The following is an 18732-nucleotide window of genomic DNA, read 5'->3' on the forward strand; positions in this document are numbered from 1 at the left end:
CTTCAGCTCTGCCAGCATTCTTCTTCTGAACACTCTCGGTAAAGCCTTTTCCTAAAATCCACAGAATGCCCACTGCAGAGACTGCCAGTTGCCATTCGGCTTCTAAGGTACAGCACTGGTAGCAAAGACTCTCTTCGTTCCTCCCAGGTTGCCCAGCAAGGACTCTTGAGAAGCTAAGCCTCACAAGCCACAAAGTCTCCTACAAACCAAAGTGGTGCGAGTCCAACACCAGCTGCACCATTCAATTGTCCTGATCATGCCAGCTTTTTATATATATATATAACCACAAACACAAAATATGCACTACAGGAGAAAAAAAATGTCCAATTCCAGAAGAATGTTTGTGCCATTCAAAAACTCAAGGCATGCAAAAGCTGAATTATGTTAGCTGATGAAAAATGTGACAATGTAAAAAATAAAGGCACCAGCCTGGGCTCCTCTAGAATCCCAACTCCTGACCCTGAGTCCCTAGTTCTCTTCCTCAAAGGCTCCATAAGAACATAAGAGACGCCAATGTTGGATCAGGCCAAAGGCCCATCCAGTCCAACGCTCTGTGTCACACAGTGGCCAGAAATACCAGGTGCCACCAGGAGGTCTACCAGTGGGGCCAGGACAGTAGAAGCCCTCCCACTGTTGACCCCCCCAAGCACCAAGATGACAGAGCATCACTTGCCCCAGAGTCCCTATCTATACCTTGTGGCTAATAGCCACTGATGGACCTCTGCTCTATATGCTTATCTAATTCCCTCTTGAAGCCATCCATGCTTGTAGTCGCCACCATCAGTTGTCGTTTCTCCAAGCTAAAGAGCCCTAAGCGCTTTAACCTTTCATAAGAACATAAGAACATAAGTGGGGCCAGGACAGTAGAAGCCCTCCCACTGTTGACCCCCCCAAGCACCAAGATGACAGAGCATCACTTGCCCCAGAGTCCCTATCTATACCTTGTGGCTAAGCCACTGATGGACCTCTGATCCATATGCTTATCTAATTCCCTTTTGAAGCCGTCCATGCTTGTAGCTGCCACCACTTCCTGTGGCAGTGAATTCCAAGTGTTAATCACTCTTTGGGTGAAGAAGTACTTCCTTTTATCCGTTCTAACCCGACCGCTCAGCAATTTCATGGAGTGCCCACGGGTTCTTGTATTGTGAGAAAGGGAGAAAAGTACCTCTTTCTCTACCTGCTCTTTCCCATGCATAATCTTATAAACCTCAATCATGTCACCCCTCAGTCGTCGTTTCTCCAAGCTAAAGAGCCCTAAGCGCCTTAACCTTTCCTCATAGGGAAAGTGTTCCAACCCTTTTATCATTCGAGTTGCCCTTTTCTGCACTTTTTCCAAAGCTATAATATCCTTTTTAAGGTGTGGTGCCCAGAACTGCACACAGTATTCCAAATGAGGTCTCACCATTGATTTATATAGGGGCATTATGATATTGGCTGATCTGTTTACAATACCCTTCCTAATAATCCCCAGCATAGCATTGGCCTTTTTTATTGCAGTCACACACTGTCTCGACATTTTCAGTGAGTTATCCACTACAACTCCCTCATCTCTCTCTTGATCAGTCTCTGCCAGTTCAGACCCCATCAACGTGTATTTATAGTTAGGATTTTTGGCTCCAATGTGCATCACCTTGCACTTGGCCACATTGAACCCCATTTGCCATGTTGACGCCCACTCGCCCAAAATTGACAGATCCCTTTGGAGTGCCTCACAATCCTCACTGGTTTTCACCACCCTGAACAACTTTGTATCATCCGCAAATTTAGCCACTTCACTGCTTACTCCCAACTCCAAATAATTAACGAACAAGTTAAAAAGCAGTGGACCAAGTACTGATCCCTGTGGTACCCCACTGCTTACACCCCTCCACTGGGAGAACTGCCCATTTATACTCACTCTCTGTTTTCTATTAATTAGCCAGTTTTTGATCCATAAAAGGACTTGTCCTTTTATCCCATGATTTTTGAGCTTGCTTAGGAGCCTTTGATGAGGAACTTTATCAAAAGCTTTCTGGAAGTCAAGGTAAACAATATCTATTGGATCCCCCTTGTCCACATGTTTGTTCACCCCCTCAAAGAACACTAACAGGTTAGTGAGACAAGATCTTCCCTTACAGAACCCATGTTGAGTCTGCCTCAATAGGTTTTGTTCATCTATGTGCCTACTAATTCTTTCCTTAATAATGGTTTCCACCAATTTACCCGGTATCGACGTCAGACTGACTGGCCTGTAATTTCCCGGATCTCCTCTGGAACCCTTTTTAAAGATGGGAGTGACATTAGCTACCTTCCAGTCCTCAGGAATGGAGGCTGATTTTAAGGAGAGATTACATATTTTTGTCAGGAGATCCACAAGTTCACAATTGAGTTCTTTCAGAACTCTTGGATGTATGCCATCTGGGCCTGGTGATTTATCAGTTTTTAAGTTGTTTATCAGTTTTAGGACCTCCTCTCTCGTCACCTCAATCTGACTCAGGTCTTTCAACACCCCTCCCGAACTCAGCGGCTCTGGAGTGGGCAAGCACCTCTCATCTTCCACAGTGAAGACGGAGGCAAAAAATGCATTTAGCTTCTCAGCCATTTCCCTATCATCCTTCAGTACTCCTTTTACCCCTTGGTCATCCAAGGGCCCCACTGCCTCCCTGGCTGGTTTCCTGTTTCTAATGTATTTGAAGAAAGTTTTATTGTTGGTCTTTACATTTTTTGCTATATGCTCCTCATATTCCCTTTTTGCATGCCTGACCACAGACTTGCATTTTATTTGCCATAGCCTGTGTTCTGTTTTATCAGCCTCACTGTGACTAGCTTTCCACCGCTTAAAGGAATCCTTTTTACCTTTTACAGCTTCCATTACTTTGTTTGTTAACCATGTAGGCTTTTTCTTATACCTGTTTGTGCCTTTCCTAACCTGCGGAATATATTTTATTTGAGCTTCTAGAATTGTAGTTTTAAACAGTTTCCAAGCTTCCCCAATGGTTTTGACCCTTTCTACTTTTCCCTTCAGTTTCCTCCCCACATGTCCCCTCATATCAGAAAAATTACCCCTTTTAAAGTTAAAAGTGGTTGTGTGAGTCTTTTTGGCCAATTCCCTATTTGTACAAATGTTGAACTCAACAACATTATGATCACTGTTCCCAAGCGGTGCAATCACTTTTACATCTCTCACCAGGTCTTGAGTGTTACTTAGGACCAAATCAAGGATCGCCTCTCCCCTGGTAGGTTCCATGACCATCTGCTCCATAGCACAGTCATTTAGAGTGTCTAGAAACTCAATCTCTTTCTCTCGACTAGAACACATATTGACCCAATCAATGTGTGGGTAGTTAAAATCACCTATTACGACACAGTGTTTTTGTCTAGCTGCTATCTTTAATTCATTCATCATTTTATAATCCTCCTCTATCTTTTGATCCGGTGGGCGATAACAAACTCCCAGTGTTAAGTTTCCTTTTGGCCCCCCTATTTCAACCCACAGAACTTCAAGAAGCGAATCCAATTCTCTTAGCCTCTCGATCTTTCTGGACTTTATACCCTCTCTGACATACAGAGCCACCCCACCTCCAACCCTTCCCCCCCTATCCTTCCGATATAATATATAACCGGGAATCACCGTATCCCACTGATTTTCCTCATCCCACCAAGTTTCTGAAATACCCACAATGTCTATTTTTCCCTCTGACACCAAGCACTCCAACTCCCCGATTTTACCTCGGACACTTCGAGCATTTGTATAGAAACAGCTGTAATTTCCCATACTGGTTAAGCCTGCCACCTTCCTCTTGCAATCTCGAGACCTTGTCAGGCAGTCCATGTCACTAGCCATGGTCTCAGTGGACAATTTCAATCCACCTCCCTGTAAGCAAGCGATTTGGCTACTGCATAAATTAGTTTGCTCTGGAGCCACCCTTCCTGAATTAAGACAAAAATCTGTGAGCTGGAGGCTCAAAAACTGTGAGCTAGCTCACACTAACTCAGCTTACAGGGAACACTGCCTGTGAGGTAATTAGCTTGAGAAAGTATGACTGGCTCAAAGCTACCCAGTAAGCTTCATGGCTAAGCAAGGATTTGGATCTGGGAATTGGATCTGGGAATATCAAGTTCTCCTGCCAACCTAGCATTTCGAAAGCAAGAAATTGCAAGTAGATAAATCGGTACCACTTCAGTGGGAAGGTAACAGCGTTCCGTGCGCCTTGGTGTTTAGTCATGCCAGGCACATGACCACAGAAATGTCTTCGGACAGTGCTGGCTCTTCGGCTTTGAAACAGAGATGAGCACCGCAACCCTAGAGTCGGATTCGACTGGCTTTTGAGCAAGGGAACCTTTACCTTTTTATCTCATGTTACCTCCTGCCAACTTAGCAGTTCGAAAGCAAGAAAGATAAATAGGTACCGCTTGGGTGGGAGGTTAAAAGTGTTCCACGTGCCTTGGCATTTAGTCATGCCGGTCACATGGCCATGGAAATGTCTTCAGACAACGCTGGCTCTTCGGCTTTGAAACGGAGATGAGCACCGCCCCCTAGAGTCGGATTTGTCTAGCTTTCGAGCAAGGGAAACCTTCATCTCATGTCACAGGCCGATACTTGGACCACTATACCCTGCTGGCTCTGTCTAAAACATGGAACTTCTCTTTTTTTAAAAAAATGGAAATTGAGAAATTACCAGTTCCACCTACCCCGACTTTTTTTAGACATCAGACGTAGATCACAAAATGACACTAACTGCATTTATTTTAATACTCTGAAATCGCTTCCCACACACAAAGGAGAAGTTGATCTATATATCAAGCTGCTAAGGGAGGGAGGGAGGCATTCACTCTGCAGATTCTTTCACTGGCCACACAGGGACAGCATTGCATCAAAATTCCCAGACAGTTTCTAAGAAACTCAAAAGGCTTGCCAGCTACTTTGTGAGATTTTGGTTAGTCTGAATAAAAAAGTATATGTTCGGAATTCTTTTCCAGATTTTAGAATTTTATCAGTGGACTATTAAAGCAACCTACAGTCTTCTTTTTGGGAAACACCACATTTAAATCATTTAAGGAAAGAAGATTATCTTTACATGCAACTTTGCTCATGGGGATCACTTGCCCTCCAAGCACTAGGTAACGTAACCCAGTTTGGCTTACATCGAACCTTCAGTGAAAAATCAATGTCCAGCATCATTAACACAAATACCATGTTGTTTTTCTTCTGCTCTCTGCCTTACTGGAGACTTGTGTGCACCACTCAGTGCTATGGAGATATCTGACTAACTGCTGGCTGTTACATTCTCAAAGGGAATGTTGCCATTCATTGGCTTTCCTCTTCCAGAAGGCCTTTGGTACCCCTTGAAAGCTATTTTGCACTCAATACAACCTAATCCAACATCCTGAACTCCATTTTAAGACCCTACAACCTGCAGACTGGGGGTTTCTTCGACATGATACAGCCGCTGTGTTTTTGTTGTCGTCGTTGTTTTGTAAATGAGCCAATCCTGCTACCTACAATCTTGGCTCGAAAGCCAAACGGAATTACTGAAATAAAGCCAAAACAATGTTCAGAATAAAATTAAAAATTCAGCCCCAGATGTCTTTAAAGAAAGCTAGTAAAAGCTTGCTAAAGAGTTCACAAAACAAGATGAAAGATGCAAGTTTGCACAGGCCACACTAGAATGTTGCAAGAAACAGAATTAATCAAATCATTAAAGGCTTTTGGGACCCAGTGGACCCACCCTACTGCACACCTGAATGAGTTATTGCTCTGGACTTTCCACCTTCCAACCAACCTTCGCTAGAAGGGAAGTTAAATCCTGGCCTCTGGTACAACTAAAGCAGTCCACCAGTCACAATATGGAGGCCTGACATAGCTACCTGCTCTTTAAAAGGAAGCTGCCGTTTGCATCTTTGCCTGAGTTTCTGGTCTAACCCCTCCTTTTAATCCCCCACCTGAAATTGTTTCCGACACCAAAAGTCCATTGCAAAATGCCGCATGCCTATTCATCACCAAAACAGATCAGGGCATTTTCAGCAGACCCCTAAACTCTGAAGCAAAATAAGACAGAAGTCTAGCAGCGTATTAAAGGCTAGAAAAACGTATCGTCTGTCCCTGCACACATCCAGCTGGCCACTTCCTGCTAACCTTCTAGAAAGCAGGTTAACTCTTTCATCCTCCACCAAGCTTTTGTCTTTCCCAAATTGCTTTGATAATCTTCTGTCATTTTACTGGTTATGAATCTGACCTACTTCAGTTGAGATTTCATACGGCTTACTTTATCATTGTCCTAACCCGGACAGCCCAGGCTAGCCTGATCTCATCAGCTCTTAGGAGATAAGCAGGGTCAGCCCTGGCCAGTCCTTGGACGGGAGTCCACCCAGGAAGAGCAGGATTGCTGTGCAGAGGCAGGTGATGTCAAAGCACCTCTGTTCAGCTCTTGGCTAGAAAACTCTGTGTGTGGGGGGGGGGGGTTTCCACCTTCAGTCAGATGTGGCTTGACAGCCCTTTCCACCCAGGGGTCGTTTCGTAGAAAAAGAGCTAGGAGAACTCATTAGCATAACTCATTAGCATATGCCACACCCCGACATCACCGGAAGTGTGTCATAAGGCCACACCCCCTGGCATCACCGGAAGTGTGTCATAAGGCCACACACCCCGCGCTCCCAACGGTCCCGGACGACGACGATGACGGCCTTGCAGCTCCACTGCCGAGCCCCATGAGGGGGAGTGTTGGGAGTGCAAGGAAGCCCAGCGAAGGCCCTCCCTGGCCCCAGGCAGGCAGGGATGGGGAGAGGCAGGGAGGAAGCAACTTACCCTCCCTCTTCTCCTGCCTCCTCCTGGCTGAATGAGGGCCGGAAGCGGGGGGGCCGGAAGCAGGGGGGCGGGCTTCATCATGTGCCCCGCCCGTACCTCACCCGGGGGAACTGTGTTCCCCCACGTTCCCCCCCGAAATGACCTCTGTTTCCACCACTATTTATTATCACTAGCTCTCGCTCCAGGTGGGTTGTGCTTTTTTTTTTTTTTTTAAGAACCTGACTTTTACTTTGATGCTGTCATTTTGTACTGTTGGTTATCTGCTAACTTTTTAAAACTCTGTATTAGTATTCTAGTGTAAAAGAGGCATATAAACGTATTAAGTAGAAGTACACACAAACTGGGAGTGGGTCCAAGGATGCCAAACTAGCTGTGACCAGGGCCAGGGCTTTTTCGGTGGCGGCTCCTACCTGGTGGAACGAGCTCCCAGGGGAGATCCGGGCCCTGCGGGACCTTGTGCAGTTCCGCAGGGCCTGCAAAACGGAGCTCTTCCGCCAGGCTTTTGAGTAGGAGCCGCCGCCCTACTATACCATCACCGTCAAGACATCTTAATGGAGGCATTGACGAGGCCCGAGGTAGAACCTAGAAATTACAGAAGATCTGATAAGCCGTCGCCACTGGACACACACACCATGGGAGCACTATCTGGAACTGCGGTGATACCCCCTTGGATCTAGGACACTAGTAATTGGATAGAGTACTGTGGTTTTAGTGTTGGATGTTTTTATTATGTTTTTATCTATGGCAAGACTAACGACCTTGCCTCTGTTAGCCGCTCTGAGCCCACTGGGGAGGGTGGGATACAAATGTAAAAAATAAATAAATAAGTAAAGAAAGAAAGAAAGAAAGATGACATATGTCTCCGGGTTTCATTCAGAAAAAGAAGTGTGCTTCCACTACCTTCAGCTTCTCGTTTTGACTTGACACCTCCTCGAAATCTTGACGCAGCTTCTCCACTTCACTCAGGCGGTTCTGAGCAAGCTCCTTGTTCTCCTCGAGCTCTGCATTCATCTCCTCAAACTGTACGGGAGAAGGCAGAGGAGGGCATCACAGTTAAGACCTCGCTTTGCGTCTCTCGCCCAGCTATCCCCGCATAGTCGTGAGAGTCACCTTACGAGAGTTGATGGTGATGGTGCCCCCATACAGACTGCTCCCTGCCCCGTACACCTTGTATCCTTTCGAATTCACCTGCAAAGATGATGCATGAGGGTATTTTTTTCAACGAAGATTAAAGACGCTTCACCTTCACACGTAAAAGACAGCTGTTTCAGTCCCAAATCTATGTAAGCTGACTCATAAATGAGATCCAACAAGTATAATGGGGCTTACTTCCAAGTACCCATGAATAAGGAGGAGAGATCTTTAATCATCATTCTTCACCGTGGCAGGTAATCTGGGTTTTACATAAACAGGCTTAGTTCTAGGTACCTGATAATAAACGTCAACATTAAACGCTGATTAGTGAAGACAGAGGTGGCCTCCCCGCTCTACCACCCTTCAAAACACTCTTTGGTACTTTGAGATGGCTTCAAGAGGGAATTAGATAAGCATATGGAGCAGAGATCCATCTGAGGCTATTAGCCACAAGGTAAAGATAGGAACGCTCAGTCTGGGGCAAGTGATGCTCTGTATTCTTGGTGCCACTGTGTGATAGAGTGTTGGACTGGATGGACCACTGGCCTGATCCAACATCGGTTTCTCTTATGTTAGGTTCTTATGAGAGCTAGAAACCCGGCTTCCACATTCAGAAGGGGAAAAAAGCCCAGGGTGTCAGCAGATCTTATCAAATCCATCTGCCCTGCATAATGCATGCAGTTAATGAATTGCTCCTCTCCTTGTTGGGTACGTTACTCTACACTTACATCCTGTACTAAGCTAAGCCAAACGCTGCAATTTACACCAACTGGGCATGTGGTGGTACACCATTTCTCTTCATATACCTCATACGGGCTACAATGCTATGCATAATTTATTCCAGTTTTGCCATGATGCAAAGGACCAGAAAAGCTAAGAAGTCCCACTGCAAAGCTACTGGAAAGCTTACTGAACCACCCCTTGGCTTCTACAATTTCCATAAACATTACCCACAGACTTTAAAACGTAGCTTGAGTGAGGGGTAAACAATATAAGCTGAAATTCTCTCGGTGTACAGATTCACATTCTGTGTGGTCTTTTACAAATATTTCTTATGAATTCTTGTGAAATCCTAGCTTACATACTGCCCCTGGTCATAAGCCAAATCCATCCTAGCCATAATAAGCTGGATATCCAACGTAACCTCAAGCACCTATAAGGAAGGGTGGAGTAGAAAGGTTTTTCATCTTGTGCCTCTCCCAGCCTGGCCTTGTGCTTACACGTTCTAGGACGTCTGCCAGATGCCTGTTCAGCCGCTGTTCCCGCTTGCGGATTTTGTCAATGTCCCACTGGAGGTCTTCGATCATGGTCTCCAACACAGACACACGAGACTCTGCTGTCTCCACCTTCCCTTGTAATTTGGAAAACTGGAGCAGAAGAGACAAGAACGTGGGTCACTACAAGCAACGGTGTTCTTCATGCTCATTTGCAGAGTGACTGCTGAAACCTAACTTTGTACACTTTTATCCCCATGGATTTTTTAAAAATTCTTTACTTGGACAACCTTTATTAAATATGCTACCTGGAAAGAAATTTTTTCCGGCCATCAGTGAAAATCCCCACACCCTAATATGAGTTGTAATGTGTGCCTGCTATTTTCAAATTATCCCTCTGGCTTCCATGACAAATCTCCCCTTCCCCAAATCCAAGGTAGCTCAGGTCAGGAGGGTAGAGATTTCTACAGACCAACTTGCCATCCTGTGTCATAAAATGCTGACCTCGCCATAAAGGCAACCTTCATCTCCTGAACTGATCATTAGAAATAAAACTTGTCACAATTTTGAACTTGGCTTGCACTGTGCATATAGCCAAATTTCTAGCTGGTGGGGGAATGCACTGGAATACTTTGAGCTGGAATACTTTGAGCTGGCAACTGTAGAAGACAATAGTGGTTATCTCTTTGGGGGTTCTCTTGTAGGAGGTTACTTCTGGGTTACCAGTCCAGCCTTCTAAATGGCTAAAGATTGCCATTTTTTGCAACAGTCTATAACTATCCAAGACAACAATATTTTTCTTTCAGTCTGCCTTGGGTGAAAGACCTTTCCTTGCTTATGGACAGCTTCCCAACTGGAATCAGCTTCTTACCAACAACAACGGGCCACCCAAAAAAAAAGAGAGAGGGTCAGAACCTGAGTGGATACTGGAACAACAGTGGCAATGCTGTACCCATATCCACTCAGGCTGAAATTCAAAGTAATCTGAAATGGGAAATGACAGTATTCAGAAAGCAGTGGAACAACATCTCAATCTCCAGTGTAACAGATCCAAATTAAAAGTCAAGATACTTGAACCCCCAACCTACCAAAGACTTAGCAAGGATTTGGGATTTCTTAGCCATTACAAACGAGCTTAGAAAAACTAGGGGAACGGTGTTATCACCAAGCACTGCTATTAGGAATGGCCTCTCTACTTTTCCTTTATACACGGATTTCACAAAATTACAGCTCACCATCTATTCCCTACATCTCATGCCCCTTTGATCCTACAACCCAGGATTCCGAACACTGGTTTAATCCTGCTTTTGAAAGCCCAGACAGCAGTTTTCCAGTTCTGACATAATGGCAAGCTTTAACCCAAGCCCATTCATATCGCAGCTTGTCGATACTTCCTCTCCCGGAAGCCTTGGCTCTCTCTTCGATGCTACCAAGACACACTGAGTAAAGAATCAATGTGGTGCAATGGAAAGAGCACTGGACATGGATTGGGAAGAGCTGCTAGTTAAATAGGCTTGTACTGAGAAAATGCTTTGCCCAGCTACATCACTAGGTTGTATGGACACGTGCATCTCCCAGGCCTCCTTGGACAAGGATGGGACAGGACAGTGATCAACAAATATGGTGATTCAGTGTCAAGAGAGATGGTCACCTCTGTGTCAATCAACCTGACAGTTTAAACATCAGCATTGGGCCCTGCCATAAATTTAAAGCAATAGTCTGTTTCCTGGTATGCCATCCAAGCATTAAATAACAGCACTGGAGAGAATTCTGCGTCAAATGCCTATCCCTCTTCTGCAGTTCCCAAGCCAAGATGAAGAGCTTGGGGTCCCATCTTTGAATATCAAAGCGATCTGACTTAACTACACTCAGATGGGAGGGGGAGTCCAGTTCTTCTGTAATTGCCTTTTGGATCACGCCTTTGATTGGCTTATACTGGTCAGGGGGGTCAGTGATCCAGTTTTCCTATAAAGTTAGCTTACAACCATTTGGGACAAGCTTTTCTAAGTAGGGCCCAATATTTCCATCAGGGCCAGGGACCATCTCACTGCGTCTCCAACATGCTGCTTTGTTACTTAAGCCAATTTGAAGATTTGTAACCTGCCTGTCGTCACATATGTAAGTGTACGTAGGAAGAGAGACTTACTGCACCTACTTATTCTTGCCTTATGCTTAAGTCGGAACCACTTCTTTAATCTTTTCAATAAAGCCTGTTGCTTTTATTGGGGCGTTCTACTGCATGTGTGAGGATCCAAACCCAGTCTCGGACAAACTATCAGAAGGGGATCTGTTCCAGGGTCCCAGGTCTGGGGACAGGGGAATCACATCATCCTTGCAAGGATGTGGCGGGTCAGAATCCTGTCTCCTTTGGGAAATTGGGCCAGCCTCTTTTTTGCACAGTGGGAGATCTCCCAAACCCATTGACACCCCCCCAAATTCCCCGTTTTCCCTCTGTATGCATTGCCTGTGGGACAGAGAGGAGACCGAAGAAAGAAACCCAGTTCCATCACTCAGAAAGAAAGAAACACTCAGCCCCATCGTATCTCCTGCTGGCACACAGGCCTGTCGTCAGCAACATCTCCTCCCTTTCCTCAGCGTCTCTAGCAGAAGGGCCCTGTTGCAAACACTCCAGTTAACTTGTTTTGTTGACCACCTCGTTTTCGCCACACGGTCTCAGCGCACATTCCTTTCCTTCTGTACCTCTTGCGACATGGCGCGGTGCTTTTCTTGCAGCAGATCGGCCAGCTCCTGTAGCCGCCTGTTCTCGTTTGCAAGGCAGGTGTTCAGTTCTTGGACAGCCTCCTCCATCAGAGAGACATCTGGAGGAAGAAGGGCATTGGGGACACGACTGTGAAAAGCACGGGCTTGGGTTCTGCAGTCATTTCCCACTTCAGTCAGCAGGGGGAGCGGGGGTTCAATTTTCTCCAATCCCCCCACCCCCCACTCACCCGCTCCTCTGCTCATGAGATCCCCTGACCCTTAGGTACTACGGTGGTTCAGTGAGAAGGGGGAAAGTCTTGTTCTGCAAACTCTCCACTACTCGGGGACCATCGGGCACAAGCCTCTGGTAGCCAGCCATCAGGACTGCACACGTGCAATTAAAGGGCAAAATACAGCACCCCTGGAATTACTCTAAACAGTGCTCAGAATAACCACAAGTGGCTTCTCAAAGAGCCATCGGTGGATCCCGGCCCAAGTGAGTATCACTGGTATGAAATCTGAACAAAGGAGGTCTGGAAGGTGGGGTGAACTGGAATATTTCGGTAAGCATCTTGAAGCTCTAAGGATGTCATGTAATCGTCCTACTGAATACTCTGCAGAATGCAGTGAAGTGATTCCATATGGAACCTGTGCTTCTTCAACACAGGTTCAACTCTTTTTATTTAGAATTGCTCTCCAGTCCCCAGAAACTTTTGGAACTACAAACAGAATGGAATAATTCCCTTGGAAACACTGTTCTAAGGGCATCGGTTCCACTGCCCCTATGTGCACTAAATGGTGAATAGGTCACGATGGAAGAAAAGCATCTCTGTTCTGTCTTGGGAAGTGGAAAAGTACAGAAGCAATGCAGATGGGTGGTGAAAGGGAAATTCTATCCTGTATCCCTACCAGATGATGGAGACTACCAACTGATTGGTCGTAGACTCCATCCAGATGTGGGGAACTCCTAGAGTTGACCCCCAACCATATAGTCAGGTGGCTGCTCTTTGTTTTGTTGGTTCCTGTCCTGTTTGTTAGGAGGGAACTGTCTCTGCTGAAATCCGGACCTATAGCTGAATGTGCAGAAGCTCCTAAAATCCTTTTGCTACCTTTTTTTTAAAAAGTGGGTAAATCTGAATTAGAAAGAGGGTCCACCTTCCAATGCTTTAGCCATCGTTTCCTACTGACCACTATACTGGTGGCCTGTGCTCTGGCACAGAACTGCATGGCCTCTTGGGGATGCATCTGCTGCAAATCTTGCAGCCCTTTTGATCTTTAGGATGGATCTCTTAAGCATCAAGGGGTCAGTGTCTGGCTCCTGAAGGAGGTTATCAGCCAAACCACGATGGCCTTGACAAAATTTGAGAGCACAGCGAGGGGGGGGGGCTCTGACTGTCAGAGAGGCTGCTTCATGAGATTCCCTAGGGCGGTCTCATTATTACTTTTATCCACTGATCCTTAAACGTGTTGTCCCCGTCCTTAGACAAAACTGCTCCTAAATGTAAGACTACTACTGGAGCATCCATCAGAGGAGCCTGCTGGAATGGCGAAGACTTTTTTTAAAAAATGCCTGTAATAATAAAGTGTCGTTGCCTGGAACTGCCCGTTCTGCCTTTAGCATATAATCAAAGAATTCAGGGAATGGACAAACTGAGGACCCTTTGGATGATCTCTTAAAAACCTCTTGTATCTAAATTGGCTGAAGCCGATGATCTAGGTTTTACTGTTGTTTCCAACTGGTAGTTACGAGAAGGAAAAACCACCTTTTTTCATTTCCAGAAAGGCTGGAAGGCCTAGAAGAATTTCCCTGGAAAAGGCCTAGAATTTCCTGACCATTCCCTTTCCTCTTTATAAGAGCTTGCTACCACAGATCCTACGGGCGAAAGGAGCTCCTCCACCCCCAAACTTGAGCCTGACACGGGTGGTGGGGGAGAAAGAGAACATCTATTTTAACTTGCTCTTGAAAGCTCCTGTGTCCCCAGTGCTGGCGTCCTTATGAGAGGTATCAGCCACAACCACTGCTTGGCCTGGTACTTCCAACCACAGAAAGTCCAACACGATTCCTGGTTGCATACACCCTTGTGTATGCACAAGGGGCTGGGGGAGGCCCAGGCCAGGCTTAAGGCCTCTGTCCTCCAATCTGCAGACGGAGGGCAGGAAAAAAATGCAGGAAAAACCTGAGCCACCCTATTGGAATTTTCTTGAACTGCTAAACCCACTGGGAAAGGCCTCAGAGAGGCTGGGAGGGGGGAACTACTCTGCCGCACTGCCACCCCTGCTTGGATCGGCCCTTTGTTCGCATCTGAGGTCCTTATCCCCTACAGGGATAGGGTCCCAACCTTCAGTTCCAATCCTCTCGCTCCCTGTAGGCCCAGAAGCCTGCTGAGATCTCCTCATGACTGTTCACACAGGGCAGAGCTCTGCCAGGATTTTCCAGCGCAGTTTGGGGCCGGCTGCAGGACAGCCCGGAGCCCTGGGTCTGCCAGCACCAATGACAGCCCATGCTGCTGCAGATGTATCCGCCGCTGGCCAGTCTCCAATGCCTGAAGCCTCAGGCCGAAGAGGCCTGTCTCAGTGGTTTCCCCCTTCTTTCTAAGACCAGCAATGGGGCCTTTCCAACTTTCGTATCAGCAAGGTAAGAGACTCCAAGAAATCCGGTCTAGGCTTGGGCCCGGTAGATCTCTGCCGCACTTCTCCTGTGCAGTCAGGGGACAGCTGTGGAACGACCTGAAGCTTCCGGTCTGTCAGCACTGATGGCGGCTTGCGCCACTGTAGCTGTATCTGCTCTTTCTTCCCCCCTCCTCCCCTGGAAAGCTTGTCTTAATGCTCTTTTTCTTCTTTAAGGCTGGTGACGGGGCCTTTCTTCAAAGCTTTTCCCATCTTCCATGCCAGTAAGGCAAGAGCCTCCGAGAAAGTGGAGCTGGGCTCAAGCGTCCTGCTGGAGCGGCAGGGCTATCAAACTGGAGGGTCAGCCTCACGCTGAGCCAATGACAGTCTATACAGATTTGCATAGCCCTGGCCTGGAGTGAGAGGAGGCACGGCCTAGCCAGTTTGGGTGACTTCCCCCACTGAAGGAGAAGCACAAATATACGAAGCTGTAAATATTGATTTCTTAATCCAAACATTATACATTGCTGATGGTCATGCAGCAAAACAGAAGAACTGAAATTGTAAAGGATTCAGGCTGGGAGGCCACAAGTAATCACAGGGTCGAGCGTGGTGGGACATATTGGGAATTTCACTTGCCACCCTATCCTAAAGTATCTCCTTCCGATACTCTGTAAGGCATTGGAGGCCTGAGCAGGCTAATCCTCCCTGCTTTGTTTCTTTTAATTGATTGGTTAAGACGCTGAACTGCAGGCTGTGGAAGGTCAGTAGCTCAGTAGTTCGAGACCCGAGTGTGCCGCATGACGGAGTGAGCTCCCGTCTCTAGTTCCAGCTCCTGCCAACCTAGCAGTTCGAAAGCAAGAAATTGAAAGTAGATAAATAGGTACCACTTCGGTGGGAAGGTAACAGCGTTCCGTGCGCCTTGGCATTTAGTCATGCCGGCCACATGACCACGGAAACGTCTTCGGACAGTGCTGGCTCTTCGGCTTTGAAACGGAGATGAGCACCGCAACCCTAGAGTCGGATTCGACTGGCTTTCGAGCAAGGGAACCTTTACCTTTACAACCACTTTCTGTGCCTTCTGGAGAATACTTGGTCATGAATTTGGGTTACTTCCCTCTTTTCCTCCATTTTCAAGCCCTGTTTTTAATCCATATTTGGGGGGGGGAACCCCCCACATAGAAGCTCTTCCCTTTTCTACTGGTGCTGACCCCAGTATGTAGCTTTTGTGACTAGCATGGGGACTAGCCACTTAACTGTTAGATATAGTGGAGATGATTAGAGGTATCCGATATGGATTTAGAATGAGGTTTTTATCACATCAGTGCTTGCAAACATTTACAGCTCTTAAAACACAGCTCCCCCAATCTACCAATGGAGACGAAGCACTGTGAAAACTCTGGGATGTGGCAGAAATGGTTTCAATGTACATGATCATCAAGACTGGTCAATGGCCAAACTAGAATGAGCAGCTTTGAAACAAATCACTAAGAGTTCTGAATCTGGTAATCATTAGAGACCATCACATGGAAAGGGAACATGTGGTAGGGGAAGCAAAAGGCCCATTAAGAATAAGGATGGACATCACAGGTGCCCTGAACCATCAATCTACAGCAGACGGGAAAAGAACTCCACAAAACAAATGCATTACTGGAGGAAAGAGTTCGTCAGATTACTAGACAAGACGGGCTTATACCAGCCTCGCCAATTCCTTAAGCCCCTTTATGTAGTAACCCATTAATCATCGTGGGGAATGTTTACTGAGCAAACTGAAAACTTCTGACAGCTTCTATGAACTGTGTGGCACACCTGGAGAAGTCCCAAAAATTATTAGTTATATACTAGGCCAACTTCAAAGGGATAAAATTTGTCTAAATATTGTTTCTGTCACTTAGCAGTTGAACACCTTTTGCCAGATGCAAACAGTGCCCTGCATTTACCCCAGGAGGAGGAGCCTTGGATATATGCCATACCTCCACTGTTCAGCTTTTGGGACAGCATCTCCACTCTCTCCTGTAGCTTATCATACATGGTCACAATCTGAGTGACGGCACGGCGGGAAGACTCCACGCGTTCCTGCAGCTGAGATTCCATTTCTTCACTGGTGCTGCTGGCCAGGGTAGCCAGAAAGGAGAATGCAGGCTCAAATCTTTCTCCTAGGAAACAAGGCAAGGAAATAGACAAAAAATGATGCGGTGGCTCAAGTGGTTAAGATGCTGAACTGCAGGCCGTGGAAGGTCAGTAGTTCAGCTGTTCGAGACCTGGGTGCTGCATGATGGAGTGAGCTCCCATTTCTAGTTCCAGCTCCTGCCAACCTAGCTGTTCGAAAGCAAGAAATTGCAAGTAAATAAATAGGTACCACTTCGGTGGGAAGGTAACAGCATTCCGTGCGCCTTGGTGTTTAGTCATGCCGGCCACATGACCACAGAAACGTCTTCGGACAGCGCTGGCTCTTCGGCTTTGAAACGGAGATGAGCACCGCAACCCTAGAGTCGGATTCAACTGGCTTTCGAGCAAGGGAACCTTTACCTTTACTCCCATAAACTCCCATAAAGAAACTCTTTCCTACCTGTCAAGGGCCCATTGTAAAATGGTATTACAGGAGAAAGCATAAGCCAACTGCACAGTTGGATGATAGATTTAAAACAGGAAGTGCCAGTCAAAGTATGGACAAGTATTTCTAAAGTGTTTTGACCTTGACTATCTAAAAAATGTAGAGGCCAGAGAAAATTGCCTAAAGGTGATACTATACACCTAGCAGATAAGCACAAATGTCTGCAAACACTGCAGGTATATGCTGGAGATAAGGAAAACATAACGGCTCCTATCTCCACATGGTGGGCATGTTGTATTATACAAGATGACTGGAATCGAATTCAGAAAGGGACTAGAGATACTGGAGTAAAAAAATATACCTTTTACGTCATTGATGTGTCTTTTGGGCAGAACAGCTACTCATGAACCAGTGGTATCTAGCATCACATATAACAATAGCAGCTAAACTGTTAATTGCTACGTACTGAAAACTGTAGTACTTTACCAAGGCTGGAGATAGGGTTGCAGAAATTGTAGTTTGTAATGATCATGGACAAGAAATCAATGCTAAAACAAGATTACTGTATGAAGAAAAATGCACAAGGACTTTTTGCTTAGCACCGGGTCCTTTTTACTGACTTTTGGAATACAAATTTACCAGTGAAAACTGTTAAAAAAATTTTTTTTGAACTGGGTGTACAGTTAAGATTTGGAAACTCTACCAAGTTGATTGGACTGTATGAGACTATCTGTGTGTCATTGCTGCATGTATTTTGAGAGTTTATAATAATTAAAAAACAGGCAGGACCACAAACCTTACCTCGCTCCCTCTCACGTTCCTGGTTGCTGTCAGAATCCGGTTCTGGCTCCGGCACTACCAGGGCTTTCCGTTCCGACAGGAGGTCTCCCAGGCCTTGGTCTAAGTCGTAGCGTTTCAAAATGATGCGGATGTTTTCGTCAAACTGAAATAGGATTTTTAAAAAAACCCTCCGTTAACTTTAGGAGACTAAACTTATTACGGAAATGGAACAGCAAAGGAGACAAGTTGGTAGCAGACCTGGCTCCAGTAGCGATTTACTATCAGCAGGGAGGCGTCATCTGTGGCCTGACGCCGCTCGAGCTTCTCAATGTGCTCCCGCAGCTCATCTTCAATGGCCTGCCGCTGGTCCAGCATCTCGGCCAGCTTGCGGTTCTTGGTCTGCAGGGTGCGAATGTCCAGCTCCTCCTGCAATCATATCACAGACCCTTAAGAGTTGGAAGGGACACCCATGGTCATCTAGTCCAACCCCCTGCACAATGCAGGAAATTCACAAATACCTCCCCCCACCAATGTTCCCTCTAAACTGTGAAGTCTTGTGAGCAAAAATTTTACTTTGTGAGCTCCTGGCATTAAAGTTGTGAGCGAGCGATTTGGTTCCCGCATAAATTAATTTGCTCTGGAGCCATCCTTCCTGAGCTGCGACAGAAAGGTGTGAGCCGGAGGCTAAAAAACTGTGAGCTAGCTCACACTAACTCAGCTTAGAGGGAACACTGCCCCCCACCACACACCCAGTGACCCCTGTTCCATGCCAAGAAGATGACAAAAAAAACCTCCAAGATCCCTAGCCAAAACTGGCCTGGAGAAAAATTGCTTCCTGACCTCAAAGTGGTGATCAGCATTTCCCTGGGCATGTAAGAAAGGACCATGAGAACTAAGCACTGATGCAGTCCTTCCGCCCTCCCTCTCATGATCTGCCTAAGTTTACAGAATCAGCACTG

At 46.3% G+C, this 18732-nt stretch overlaps 1 protein-coding gene across 1 annotated transcript in view; it reads right to left on the reverse strand.

Annotated features, from left to right (window-relative positions):
• Positions 1-18732, reverse strand: part of RNF20 (ring finger protein 20) — a 37134-nt gene that overhangs the window by 12559 nt on the left and 5843 nt on the right. The window contains exons 4-11 of the mRNA XM_015423088.1: positions 18032-18199; positions 17795-17936; positions 16413-16595; positions 11833-11951; positions 9139-9285; positions 7895-7972; positions 7685-7804; positions 6625-6675 (exon numbers count right to left, since the gene is read on the reverse strand). Coding sequence (XP_015278574.1) covers positions 6625-6675; positions 7685-7804; positions 7895-7972; positions 9139-9285; positions 11833-11951; positions 16413-16595; positions 17795-17936; positions 18032-18199 — 1008 coding nt within the window. The remainder of the gene's footprint in view (positions 1-6624; positions 6676-7684; positions 7805-7894; positions 7973-9138; positions 9286-11832; positions 11952-16412; positions 16596-17794; positions 17937-18031; positions 18200-18732) is intronic.

This window comes from Gekko japonicus, unplaced genomic scaffold (assembly GCF_001447785.1).
Source record: "Gekko japonicus isolate JY-2015 unplaced genomic scaffold, Gekko_japonicus_V1.1 scaffold389, whole genome shotgun sequence".
NCBI lineage: Eukaryota > Metazoa > Chordata > Lepidosauria > Squamata > Gekkonidae > Gekko > Gekko japonicus.